Consider the following 14,813-nt stretch of genomic DNA (forward strand, 5'->3'; position numbering starts at 1 on the left):
AAATGAATCATCGATTTGACACTTCTGAGTGAAGTTGACCGCAAATGTTTCAGTCTCCTATTTTTGACTCTCATGCTGGTTTCCTTTTTATTGAGGACAGGGATGTTTCTGGAGACTTTTTCTCCTGCTATTTGTTCATTCCTCTATTATTATTCAGGACTAAATGTAGCAAAAACTGCAAATCTTTGCCTGTGGGATTTCTTGGCTTGATGTTTCGTTTAGCATGCAAGTAAGCTGATGTTGGTTTACCAGGTTGGCACCTTATTTTCAGCTGTATTTGTTGTCCAGCTTATGTTCCAGGGTAGCAATAGACTGAGAAATATGCTTAGCCATATGAAATGTCAGTTTTCATATATTTACCTTGTACTATGAATTTTACTACTATTCTTGATAAATGTTTGTGGGCTTCTGTGATAAGTAATTAACTGTTGGGTTAGATTCAGTCATAGAGATCTATAGTACAGAAAAAGAAAGCCCTTTGGCCATTGCTGGTATTATAATATAACTATTATAATTAAATTTTTAAGTACTTTGCCCATAGCCTTATGACATTCCTGATGAACGGCTTATGCATGAAACGTTGATTCGTTTGCCCCTTGGATGCTGCCTGACCTGCTGTGCTTTTCCAGTGCCACACTTTTTGATATAACATGATGTGCCTTGTCATCCCAAATAACATTTAAGAAATATTTAAACGTATACGGAGGTTTCTGCCTCTACCAGCCAGCGAGGCAGAGAGTTCCAAATTCTCACCACCTTCTGGGTGAAAAAGCTTTTCCTCACATCCCCTCTAAACTCCCTGCCCCACTCATTGATCTCTCCACTAAAAGGGAAATGTTTTTTTCCCATTCATCATGTCTTTGCCCCTCAATTTTATACATGTCAATAATGTCCTCCACCAGTTTCCTTTGCTTCACGGAAAACAACCCCAGTCTATCCAATCTCTCTTCATAACTAAAACTCTCCAGCCCAGGGAACATGCTGGTAAATCTTCTCTGTACCCTCTCCAGTGCAATCACATTCCTCCTATAATGTGGATTCCAGGACTGCACACAGTACTTTAAGTGACATCTAATCAATGTTTTAGAAAGTTCCAGCATCACCTCTCTACTTTTAAATTCTATGTCTCTGCTAATAAAGACAAGTTTCCCATGTATATTCTTAACCACTTTATCTACCTGTCCTGCTGTGTTAAGAGACAGACTGATGCACACACTGATGCTTCTTAGGGTCCTGCCATTCACTATGTATTCCCATGCCATATTTGTCCTCCCAAGTGCATCATCTTACACTTATCCAGACTGACTTCCTTTTGCCACTGATTAGCTCATTTGACCAGCCCGTCTATATCCTCCTGTAATCTCAGGCTATCCTCCTCACTATTTACCATCCCACCAAATTTAGTATCATCTGCAGCAAGATACTTGTGGAACCCGACAGGGCATTAGTTTCCAGTTACAAAAACCCCTTGATCATCACCCGCTTCCTGCCCTTCTAATAGAAGATTGCTGCCAATACTGGTTTTGTAAATAAAAGGATGTCATACAATGATTAAGCATCACACATTGTCTCTGCAGGTGTCCAATTTCATACAAAGGTCAAGCGGTTAGAACAATTCATAATTATTACTTAGTAACTGGATCATTTAAAATGAGAAGATTATCTACGGATAGTATAGTTGAACAATGGAGACAGGAAAAGGGCAATTCAAAATAATTATGCTATCTGTATATTTCTGACTGAATTGCCACTTTCAGGTTGTAATTGGGTTAGAATGAACAACTGAGAATCTAAATTGTTTGTGTGTCCTAGACTTTATTAATTGCAGCTATCGGTTGTGCATTGGTGGTCTATTGACATAAATATGAATGGCGTGCTGATCATATTAATTGTATTATGCAAGGTACGAGTCAATTGTTTTTACCAAAGATGGTTTAAGAAACTCAGTGCTAGAGCGGGATAAATCCTATACAAAAGTTATACAGGTTAACACAAGATCAAAGTTAAACAGTACCAGAACAAATGGTGACTGGTGTCTGATCTGCTCCAGGCAGTAAAGGCTGTGTATAATTCAAACTATCATCTGATTTACAGAATTACATTATTTCTGAATAAATGCTCTTATTTTGGCATACCAAACCTAGTGACTTCCATATTTTTGTCATGTTAAGAACACAAATAAAGGTTCAAGACATTTACAGGAACTTAAAGCCATCAAGTTACAGACTGTGGGTAGACATAATTCTGTTGTTGCAAATAGTCCAGAACAACTCAGAGATGCTCAGTTTTAAGCTGCTGACTATGTTCTGATGTATCCTATTTAACATGGTGGTACGATCACACAACATTGTGAAGAATGTGCACTGTTTGAAAATGAGACTTTGGTCCACAAGGGCTGTATGGTGGTCATTCCCAATAATAGTGCCAGGGACTGATTGCATCTGAGACAGGTAGATAAGTATACACAATGGCATGTAGGTTTTTCCACTTACGTCGGTTCTCTCATTATCTTATGCAATTCCATTATGTCATTCCAGACAAATCCAGCTTGGTCAATAGTATGCAACCAAGCTACTCTTAATGGTGGACCTTGAAGTCCTCTATCCAGAGTACATCCTGTGTTTTTGATATCCTCTTCCAAGTGGTCTGAAACCTGAAGAACCACTGATTTATCTGCTCATGGAGAACAATGGGTGGTAATCAGCAGAAATTTTCGTTCTCTATGTTTGACTTGATACTATGGAATTTAAAGACATTCAGAATCAATGGTGAGTGTATCCTGAGTCAATGAGAAGTACACCTAGAACTACATCTCCTGATTGAGGATCTTTGCTGCTGGAAAAACTGGACTTAGTCAGGGATAGTGATTAGAATCTGCAACATGGGCTAAAAATATGTGATTTGGTGGGTATGATGAAGTTCAACTGCTGCTTGACCAGTCTATAGAACAGCTTTCTCAATCTTGGAAAATGTAACCAGGTATTAGTGAGTAGCATTTTACAGGGTTAAATAAGCTTGTTATTCTTTGGAGAAAGTGAGGACTGCAGATGCTGGAGATCAGAGTCCAGAGTGTAGAGCTGGAAAAGCGCAGTAGGTCAGGCAGCATCCAAGGAGCAGGAGAATCAACATTTCGGGCATAAGCTCTTCATCAGGAATGGTTATACTTTGGTCACATCTGGTGCTAAGGTCAAAGCCGGGTGTCTGCCTGGTTTTATAGCTTGAAGGAATGGAGTGATTTGCTAGGTCATTTAAGAATGCACAAGGAATCAGCCACATTGCTGTTAGTCTGGAGTCACTTGACAAGATCTTCAATAATCAGATGTCAATCTAATACTTTTATGGGCACAACTATTACTAGTTTCAGGTTTATTAACTGAATTTAAATATAGCAGTTCCAATAGTTCCAGATATATACACAGGTCTCTGGATTAGCAGTCCAATAATGTAACCTCAATATTACTGTATCCATGTATAATCATCAGAAAATGGAAGAATGAATTTTTAAAGACAACCTAATCACTATTGTTAGGTTACTTCATACCTCAATAGAGACCATCAATTATTTGAACTTGTTATTACATCTGTTGTATAAAAATTGATTTAACACACATCTCTCTCATTCAACTGAATGCAGTGACTCAAAGTAAACCATAATGATCACCAATACTTAGTTTGCAAGATGGAATCCAAAGTTTGCTTGGATTTTGGCAGCTAATAAGTTCATTATTAGTATTATTATTAATGATTTCTAACAATAAGCTTGCCTTGCTGAGGTTAGTGTAGCAAAGATTGCATCCTTGCTTTGGGTTACCTTTTGAATTGATCATGGTAAAATTCTGATCTGCAGGTGACCATTTCATTGCTTTCCGCATCATGACCTTCACGGCTGCGAACACCGCCAAAAACATATAATTCCAGGCCAACACCACATGCTACTGCACCAAACCTACAAAGTAAAGAAACTTACATTAAAAAGACTTACTTGCAAGTTTGATGCATCTAGTCAACATTTAAAATGTAAATATTAACAGTCAGTCAGTCATACATTAGGCTTCCTACATCATACGAAGTACAACAATTACAATTTATGGGGTTTAGGATGAATTCCTGAAGTGCATTTTTTTTCATTTAAGAGGCTCTATAAACATGTAGAGTTTTACTGTGGTTAAAAAAAAAGCAATATGTTGACAAACAGGCCTGAAATGTATTTATCTCAAGAGGGTTGGAATATAACAACACCGTTGTGCTACTGAGACTTTATAAAGCTCTGATTAGGCCCCATTTGGAGTACTGTATCCAGTTTTGGTCCCCACACCTCAGGAAGGACATACTGGCACTGGAACGTGTCCAGCGGAGATTCACACAGATGATCCCTCGAATGGTAGGTCTAACATACGAGGAACGGTTGAGGATCCTGGGATTGTATTCACTGGAGTTTAGAAGACTAAGGGGAGATTTAGTAGAAACTTACAAGATAATACATGGCTTGGAAAGGGTGGACGCAAGGAAATTGTTTCCATTAGGCGAGGAGACTAGGACCCATGGATACAGCCTTAGAATTAGAGGGGGTCAATTCAGAACAGAAATATGGAGAACATTTCTTCAGCCAGAGAGTGGTGGGCCTGTGGAATTCATTGCCGCAGAGTGCAGTGGAGGCCGGGACGATAAATGTCTTCAAGGCAGAGATTGATAAATTCTTGATGTCACGAGGAATTAAGGGCTACGGGGAGAATGCTGGTAAGTGGAGTTGAAATGCCCATCAGCCATGATTGAATGGCGGAGTGGACTCAATGAGCCGAATGGCCTTACTTCCACTCCTATGTCTTATGGTATTTCTCATTGTTGTCAAAGGATTATTTACTGTCTCCTCATCCCCTTTCTTTGATTCTCAATGAAGATAAACTTTGTAAGTTAAATATTATTAGAATCTAGATTTCACTGGTAGAAAACAATTTGCTTTTGTTACAAATACATCTCAGGTTATCATGGGTTCAAATGAGAAAACAAGAGAATAAAATTAAATTACTGTTTCGCAATGCTGACAAAAAGGCAGGAGTACAAAAAACATTTAGCAATTATTATGAATTCTGTTTAATGTCCTGTGGCACTGCATATTGCAAGTCAGAATATACTTTCTCTCACTCATGCCTCAACTCTAAATTGTGGGAGTGGTTGGGGTTATGATGACAGCATTCCTGCTTCTCCTGGCAGACCTGGTTCTGCTGGAAAGGCATTTAACTTTAGGATCCAGCAGTTTCCATTATTCTCTCGCTGTTGGGCTGACAACCCCATGGAAAGCATAGTGCACAAATGTTAAAATTTTAAAATCTGTTACAACTGGAGACTTGCAGACTCATTAGCATAATTAAATGAATAAATCATGCCTCTACAGCAAATTGATTCCCCAATCCTCAACTTACTTCCATAATATCTGAATGTTCACTTCAATCAATTTAACCTACATATGCCCATTGGGCTAAGTAAGGGTGGTACAGGGTGTGTTTGGGACATGGGGGGGAGCACATGGGGCAGGAGGGGGGGATAATGCATAGGATTAAAATCTACCATCTATTCAGCAATTATATTCAAGTTCACCACAACTCCTTGCTCTACTTTTTCACCCCCCATCCTTCACTTGCACAATACTTTTCAGGCAAAATCCTATTTTTTTCATTACCTGCCTAGTGTCTACTCCTTACATTCCTAAAGTCCACGGAGATGACATCTTTCTGCAAGATAGCAACCTTCTGGGAATGTAATATAATTATCTCTCACATCTAGTTTTCACAGTCTGAGAATGTTTTACATTAATATGATATCTCCTGCTACCAGAAATTGCTGAAATCAATGTGTGCCTGCATAGCCTGGTACAGGGATCCTAAGTGAGAACTGCAAATGCTAGAGATTAGAGTCAAGAGTGTGGTGCTGGAAACACACAGCAGGTCAGGCAGCATTCAAGGAACAGGAAAACATCAACATTTAGGGTAAAAGTCCATCATCAGGAATGAGGCTGGGAGCCTCAGGGGTGGAGGGATAAATGGGAGGGGGTGGGGCTAGGGGTAAAGAAGGTAGCTGAAAGTACAATAGGGATGGAAGTGGAGGTAAAGGTGATTAGTCAGAGGAGAGGGTGGAGCAGATAGGTGAGAAGGAAGATGGACAGATGGGAAGAGTCATGAGGACAGTGATGAGCTGGAAGGTTGAAGCTGGAGTAAGGTGAGGGGAGGGGAAATGAGGAAACTGGTGAAATCCACATCGATGCCATGGGGTTGGAGGGTCCTGAGGAGAAAGCTGAAGCGTTCTTCCTCCAGGTGTCAGGTGGTAAGGGAGTGGCGATCGAGGTGGCCCAGGACCTGAATGTCCTCAGCAGAGGGGAGAGGGAGTTGAAGTGTTCGGCCACGAGGCGGTGGGGTTGATTGGTGCAGGTGTCCAGGAGATGTTCTCTGAAGCACTCTGCGAGTAGGAGTCCTGTCTCCCCAATGTAGAGGAGACTGCATTAGGAGCAACGGATACAGTAAATGATGTGTGGAAGTGCAGGTGAAACTTTGATTGGTCATGCTCTTTCCATTCACACAGCTTAACTAATCACAACAGCTTCAATAAGAGAATAGAACAAATCATTGATTGCAACTGTCAATGGGTGAAATTTTGAATTTGGAAAAACTCCTGTCAATTTCACTGCAGGAAAGAGAAGTAAGAAAAGGTTTAATTCTCTGAATAATTTCAAAATCTGAATTTATATTCTAACTTTGGTATCCCAAATTGTTGGTAGAATTTTACAACTTGTCAAGTTGCTAATTGGTCGCTCTGTAGCGCCACACCCCTGCAATGCTCTAATCTTACATACAATTGCACATGGCGTTTCACTGAATGGTGGCAGTACCCTTAAACATGGCTTTACATATAATCACAACATGTGAGCAGTAACCTGTGTTACATGCAATAATATAGAAATTCTTGTCATTGGTTTGACTAACCTAGCATCCAATGTATAATTTTTGGAATTTTTTTTACACTTAAGTGCAGCATGGTGGCACAGTGGTTAGCACTGTTGCCTCACAGCACCAGAGACCCGGGTTCAATTCCCGCCTCAGGCGACTGTCTGTGTGGAGTTTGCACATTCTCCCCATGTCTGCGTGGGTTTCCTCTGGGTGCTCCGGTTTCCTCCCACAGTCCAAAAATGTGCAGGTTAGGTGAATTGGCCATACTAAATTGCCCATAGTGTTAGGTGAAGGGGTAAATGTAAGGGAATGGGTCTGGGTAGGTTGCTCTTCGGAGGATCAGGTGTGGACTTGTTGGGCCGAAGGGCCTGTTTCCACGCTGTAAGTAACATAATCTAATCACTTACTGACATGAACAAAATATCACTTTAATTTTTGCCTTGGAATTCTCAGTTTTAAAATAATTTGAAAGAACTCAAATTATAATTTGATTTAACTAGAATAACACAATTAAATTATAATGGCACATTAATTCAAATTGCTCTTTAATGAGTTAATCAAAATCACATTATTTTAGAAGAAGCAACTTTGAATTAAGTGGTTAAATGGATCAGATGGTTTGTAGTGCCAGAACTAAATTCAGGTGGTTGATTTAGTGACAAAATCAAGTTTTATTGAAACTGTTTAGAATTGATGGGCTAAATTAGCTGTTCATAGCCCACTCAATTTAATACTTCAATGAAACCATGCGGTCAATGTCACAGCTGCAGGACAGGAAAACAAAACTCAAGGAGCTCTTTAAGAACAGACTTCAACACAAACTTAAAAACAAATTTGCTGCAAATCACTTCTACATGTGTAATTCACAACCACGTTATTCCATAAAACAAAGCAATTTTAACATGACTGGGGCTAAAGCTATTACAGGCCATGATAAAAAAGTCTGATAACTGAAACATGCTCAATCTGTTTATGATAGTATAAACAAGAAAAAGATGTCAAATATTAATATTTAAAATAATAGCAAAATACTAACAATGCTGAATTCTAAGTAAAAACAAGAAAATGCTGGAGAAAGTCAGGTCTGGCAGCAGCTATACAAAGAGAAACAGTATTTTGAGCCCAGATGACTCTTCTTCAGAATTAATGTTTTAAAACAATTTTAACTTTTAAATGGCAAAAAATCACATTGTACTGATTCAACCGCACAGTATTAGTACTTAAATAAATATCGCTTAAAATATCTGTAATTTATATTTAAAACTGTGATAAACACATCACCTTGGAAAAGTTTTGATGAGAAACCTAGATGCTAACAAAAAAGAATTCTTATTATTTGTCAATTACAAGCTCTTCAGTAATGTTAATTTGGGTTACTTCTATTAAACTTATACTCCCCTCAGCCAGTCTGCTCCAATGAATGAGGTTTTAATAACTATTTAAAACAAATACCTACCGTTTTAAAAAACCAAAGAAAACAGATGGGACACTAAATATAATTCATAGCAACTTTGATATTTAAATACAAGGTGCTAATTGTGAAACTCCCTATTTGCAGAATGGCTGGATGCCAAGATGAAGTTTTCAGAAGACTCAGTTGTTGGCAATTCTCCCTGCAGCCAACTCTAAAAGAAAACACAAGAACTAGCGCCAAACTATACACTAGAGACACTAAAGCAGAATCCATAACACAGCACTGTTCAACTCTCTTCAATGTAATCTTCACTTTAATGTTATCAATTTTTGTTTTAAAATTCCAACAGAAGCAGCTAGCAAATGATTGTGCAATGGATTGTATCATTGTGCTCAGTTCTGTTCAATAATCGTTAATGGAAAGTTAACCCACTATTAATGCTTGTGGAAAAAGTCTAACCAAATAAAAGTCATTTGAGCAGATCATAGCATCAATACACAAACCCACACATGTTGATATGATAATTACCTTAACAAGAAAATGCTAATTGCACACTAACCTTTTTTCTTTTAATGGGCAGATCGCAGTCCACTGCTGTGTCTTGGGATCGTAGCACTCAACAGACTCAAACAATTTTCCATATGAGCCACCACCCATTGCATAGATCTTTTTCTTCATAGCTGCATAGCAGCCAATCTATTCAGAAAGAAAACATGGAAAATTTAACCTTTCACTCCCCCGTTCTCAATTTGTAAACAGATTTAGCCATTCTTTTGGATAAATCTCAGAACAAGCCCTAAAATGTTACAATTGATTTGTGAACTGGCTGAATTTCTCAATATTGGTGACATGTGAAGGATACTTCCATCTCCAAGTAGTAGGTATCAGAATAGGTAAATATTTCAATACACCCAACAGCTTTGTCTGCCTGCCTTCTTGTAGTTTTGATCCTTTCTCCCATATCCTGAAGGACACCACTTTTTTTTTCTTTCATGTCCAACACAATATGTCACCCAAATATAAGCCTGAACAATGAGTCTAGTAAATCATTCAAGCGATATTGGCCCAGATTTTGAAGTGGTAATGACAGTGAACCTATTAGCAGGTTGCACTGAAACAATTGGAACTTTCACACATGCATAATAAAACAGAAATTCCAAAAGTTGCTATCAGTGACTGTACATTTTGAGAAGATATGCTGGTTGGGGTTTGGCGTTTGGCGTTGCATCATCAATGGGAAATCAATTTAATCGATGACAATTTTCACTCAGAGGATCCGAAAACCCTCCGGAAGGCTCTGTGAGGGTGTCCTTTCTGAACAGATTCAAGTCTCATCTACTCCAGAAGTATGTAATAACATCTCTGAATAGATCGATTAAAAATAACTATAACTGATTTGGGTCTAAACTTAAAAACCCTTAGGAAATTTATATAAAAAAAAGTGCTGATGAAACCTGGAATATTAACTCTTTTTCCCACCACAGACGCCGCCTGATTTGGCGAGTATTTCAAGCATTTTCTACTTACATCTTATTCAACAAAGTGCAACTGGGGATTGTACTGTGTAATGACTGGCCCTGAGAAATTAATTTTACATTTATGGAAAGTTAGAATGTTCCAAAAGATGATTAAAAATGAAACAAAGGACCTTGGATAGTGGAGATCTAAAACAAAAATGAAAATTGCTGGAGAGAAACTTAGCTGGTCTGGCAGCATCTCTGGGGAGAAAACAGAATTAAAAAGACCCCACTGGACTTGAAACGCCTAATTCTGTTTTCACTTCACAGATGCTGCCAGACCTGCTGGGAATCTCCAGCGATTGGTTCTCGATTAAAAAATGACTTCGTCAAACCTACATTGATGCTTTCAAATACACACAGTGAATAGCGATAAGCAATGGGAATCCTTGACGATTTTCCCTCAATGACAAACTCGATTGTTATAAAAATTGACATTTTTACATTACCAATTTGTTGTTTTAAAATAAAATGTCGACAGAATTGGCTAAATTGCACTATCAAAAGCCTTTTCTATTAAAATAATGCCCACAGCATCAGAGAAGGACAAAATTCAGAAACAAGGGCAGTGTATTATTAAATTAAGCATAAAAATATCATTTAAACTAGACGAACGTCTACTGAACTTACTCAATTAAGATTGAAATAAACAAAAGTTTTTGAAAACAGACTTTTCCCTGTAACAGCGAACAGTATAATTCCTAAATCTGTATGTCTACATAAAAATAATAATATTAATCCACAATATTAAAAAAATCACTATGAGAACATACATGAAAAGTTGTTTTCACTGAGCTGTGGTTTGGGGAATTAAAGGCATGGGAGCGCTCATCACAACTGGTTCAAACAACTAGACAGTTGAAAACAACATTGAAAATTTCTTCCAAGAGGGAAGAATAATACAGAGATGCTGTGTTTTTAAATTAGTTAGACAGACAGAGACCTCTTTGTGCTTTCTGGATCTATGCTGCAAAAAGGTTTGTAGAAGTCAGTTTCACAATCCTCATTAAATTCACAAATATGAGTTTTTGATGCATGGTTAAATTTGAATATTTACAATTAATGACTTGTCAACAATAAATTGAGGTGCATTCTTGACATCACTGTCTTACTTGTTAAAAGTTTGAAAGTTGAGTACAGTTAAGAGCACAGATTGAAAATGAATTCCTAGGCCACTAAACTAACTTGGTCAACCTTAACTTGAAATTGATATCATTTAAGACAATAACTGGGTTGAGTTGGTGAGGACCCTTCTTTATTAATTATTCTTTATTAGCAACTCGACAACTTAGGGCAGGCAGCATTACAGATTTGGGTGACATATTTCCAGCAGACAGAAATCAGACTGCTGGCCCTGCAACGTGATCGGATTACAAATGAACCTCTGATTATGTTTGCTTTTATGCAATCACAAAGCAAATTAACTTGGAAATGCTGGTTACGTGTTAATGTTTGAAGAGAACTTATTCAAGTTTTGGCAATTTCTACATATCTTCCAATGCAACCCACAAAGCTTTATTGGTTTTTATTAATAAACGAAGACAATATCCAGTTGTGTCAAGTGATGTCAATAACCTTTAACTTAATTGCTTGACCAATACCCATACATGATTCAATGGATGAGCCTTTTGCATTTTACAAACTCATACAAAATTTCAACTACAATTGCATGCTGTAACAAAGATAGTGCCAATTCTTTCTAAATAGCGAATTTACGATTACCTCACCTTTCGAACCATAGTCATGTTGGGTTGTTTTGTCCATATCTTAGTGTGAATGTCATAGGCCTCCATAGATAGCAACTCATTTTCACCATCTTCACCTCCCAGTACATAAAGAACTCCATCTATTGCCACTATTCCAAAATTGTGCTTTGCCTGAAAATGCATATTTATGTTTAAAAAGGTCAGAATGAGAAAGTGATTTTAGAAACTGTACAGCAAAGGAAATGTGCTCAATATTATAAAATGACTTGTTTGTTATACACTGCTGTAATAAAAGTGCTATTTAAATGTAATTTGCTCTAGAACAAAAATCCAAACATTAAAACAATGCACATATGAAACATCAAGAGGTGAAGCACACCTACAGACTTGATTGCTGTACAGAGACGTCAAGGAAATAATGTCAGAGCTGCAATTGGCAGGGATGATTGATCAGTATGGGTTGATAGTTTTGTGAGTGAGTTTGAGAAAATGGTTTTTGTTCTTTCCAACTTTAAACTTAGCTCAGTATCTTCTAGAAATTCTCTTGTTGTTTATGGTCTAACATGATCTTTTTATGATAGTTTATTCAGTCACATTTGGGTCTAGCTTTCATGAGTACAAAGATGGCACTGTTGCCTTAGGGCAGAAATAGCTTACAGTTGGATTTCGAACAAGCATTGGAGATATGTGTTACGTACCTTTAAGAGAGAGTGAACACTTCCTACACTGAGAGCTTACAAGCACCTTTTATATCACTTGCTAGCAGTCTCAGAGTGCACTGAAAAATTGAAAGTATGTAACATTTGGCAGTGAAATGGATACCTGGGTTGGTTGCTGTTTTGACAACAATTCAAATTTAACCAGTTTAACCAATGCCCTAGGATGCTAAAAATCCAATTGAGTTTGAATTTATTGTTTTGCCAACCTCAAACCAATGAGATGATCTGATGTTGGGGGTACAAAAAAGGCAGGCATTTTGAAAGTCAGACAGGGTAAATGCCATTGAGACAGATACAAGACAATGAAACACTATCAAAGGTACCTTTTCATATGAAGCATATTTGCAGTAAAAGAAAGACGACCACCCAGGGAGATCAACAGCCGAAAGAAGGACACCAAAGACAACAGCCACTGCATAGCTTTGAAATTAAGTTGATGTAATTATAACAAGTGTTTCATTGGAACAGTATATTATTATAGAGTTGAAGGCAGATAATAAGCAGTTAAAAGAAACGGGGCTTTGAATTGTGAATAGTTGTTGTTTAAAAATGTTCACTTAGAGTTAAAGTATAAATTGCTATTAGTTTCTTAAAATAGTGGAATTTGGGAGTCCGCTGTCACTCATATTTTAACAGATTATTTGGCACAGTGAACTTTTCTGGGTGTTTGGTTTAATTAACAGAAGGGTTCACTGGTGTGTTATAATAGTTTGGGGGCTTGAGTCCAATTTGGACAGATCCAGTCAGAGATTTGAACAAATTTGAACAGATTTGAAGCACGAAAGATCCTAGCAGATTTAAACACTTGCCGATTATTGTCCTAGATCATAGAGTCATAGAGATGTACAGCACGGAAACAGACCTTTCTGTCCAAACCATCCATACCGAACAGATAGCTGAACCCAATCTAGTCCAACCTGCCAGCACCAGGCCCAGATCCCTCCAAACCCTTCCTATTCATATTCCTATCCAAATACCTTTTAGATGTTGCAATTGTACCAGCCTCTACCATTTCCTCTGGCAGCTCATTCCATACACGTCCCACCCTCTGCGTGAAAAAGTTCCCCTTAGGTCTCTTTTATATCTTTCCCCTCTCACCCTAAACCTATGCCCTCTAGTTCTGAATTCCCCCACCCCAATCCAAGCCCCTCATAATTTTGTAAACCTCTATAAGGTCACCTCTCAGGGAAATCTGGTCTCCTTCCTTTCAGAAGGACATTGTGAAATCTGAAAGAGTTCAGAAAAGATTTACAAGGATGTTGCCAGGGTTGGAGGATTTGAGCTCCAGGGAAAACAGCACCAGCCTATTCAGTCTCTCCCTGCAGCTCAAATCCTCCAACCCTGGCAACATCCTTGTAAATCTTTTCTGAACCCTTTCAAGTTTTGCAACATATTTCTGATAGGAAGGAGACCAGAATTGCATGCAATATTCCAACAGTGGTCTAACCAATGTCTGGTACAGCCACAACATGACCTCCCAACTCCTGTACTCAATACTCTGACCAATAAAGGAAAGCATACCAACACATTCTTCACTATCCTATCTGCCTGTGACTCCACTTTCAAGGAGCTATGAACCTGCACTCCAAGGTCTCTTTCTTCAGCAACCCTCCCGAGGACCTTACTATTCTGTGTATAGTTCCTGCTAAGATTTGCTTTCCCAAAATGCAGCACCTCGCATTTATCTGAATAAAACTCCATCTGCTACTTTTCAGCCCACTGGCCCATCTAATCAAGATCCTGTTGTAATCGGAGGTAACCTTCTTCGCTGTCCACTACACCTCCAATTTTGGTATCATCTGCAAACTTACTAACTATACTTCTTATGCTCGCATCCAAATCATTTATATAAAATGATGAAAAGCAGAGGACCCAGCACCAATCCTTGTCGCACTCCACTGCTCACTCCACTCGAACTCCAGTCTAAAAAGCAACCCTGTACCACCATCCTCTGTCTTCTATATTTGAGTCAGTTCTGTATCCAAGTGGATGGTTCTCCCTGTATTCAGTGAGATCTAACCTAGCTAACTTCTTCAAAAAACTGAATCAAGTTTGTGAGACACGATTGCCCACACACAAAGCCATGTTGACTATCCCTAATCAGTCCTTGTCTTTCCAAATACATGTACATCCTGTCCCTCAGAACTCCCTCCAACAACTTGCCCACCACCGATGTCAAGCTCACTAGTCTATAGTTCCCTGGCTTGTCCTTACCATCCTTCTTAAACAGTGGCACCACATTAGCCAACCTCCAGTTTTCTGGCACCTCACCTGTGGCTATCGATGATACAAATATCCCAGCAAGAGGCCCAGTAATCATTTCTCTAGCTTCCCACAGAGTTCTAAGGTACATATGATCAGGTCCTGGGGATCTATCCACTTTTATGCATTTCAAACATAAGGCACTTCCTCCTCTGTAATATGGACATTTTTCAAGATGTCACTATCTATTTCCCGACATTCTATATCTTCTATGTCCTTTTCCACAGTAAATACTGATGCAAGATACTCGCTTAGTA

The 14,813-nt window shown here is 38.5% G+C and overlaps 1 protein-coding gene across 1 annotated transcript in view; it reads right to left on the minus strand.

Annotated features, from left to right (window-relative positions):
• The window catches only part of gan (gigaxonin), a 109,832-nt gene that overhangs the window by 46,722 nt on the left and 48,297 nt on the right, over positions 1-14,813 (minus strand). The window contains exons 7-9 of the mRNA XM_060837616.1: positions 11,597-11,746; positions 8,912-9,048; positions 3,812-3,946 (exon numbers count right to left, since the gene is read on the minus strand). Of these exons, the coding sequence (XP_060693599.1) occupies positions 3,812-3,946; positions 8,912-9,048; positions 11,597-11,746 (422 nt within the window). The remainder of the gene's footprint in view (positions 1-3,811; positions 3,947-8,911; positions 9,049-11,596; positions 11,747-14,813) is intronic.

The sequence above is a fragment of the Hemiscyllium ocellatum genome, chromosome 17 (assembly GCF_020745735.1).
Source record: "Hemiscyllium ocellatum isolate sHemOce1 chromosome 17, sHemOce1.pat.X.cur, whole genome shotgun sequence".
Taxonomy (NCBI): Eukaryota; Metazoa; Chordata; class Chondrichthyes; order Orectolobiformes; family Hemiscylliidae; genus Hemiscyllium; species Hemiscyllium ocellatum.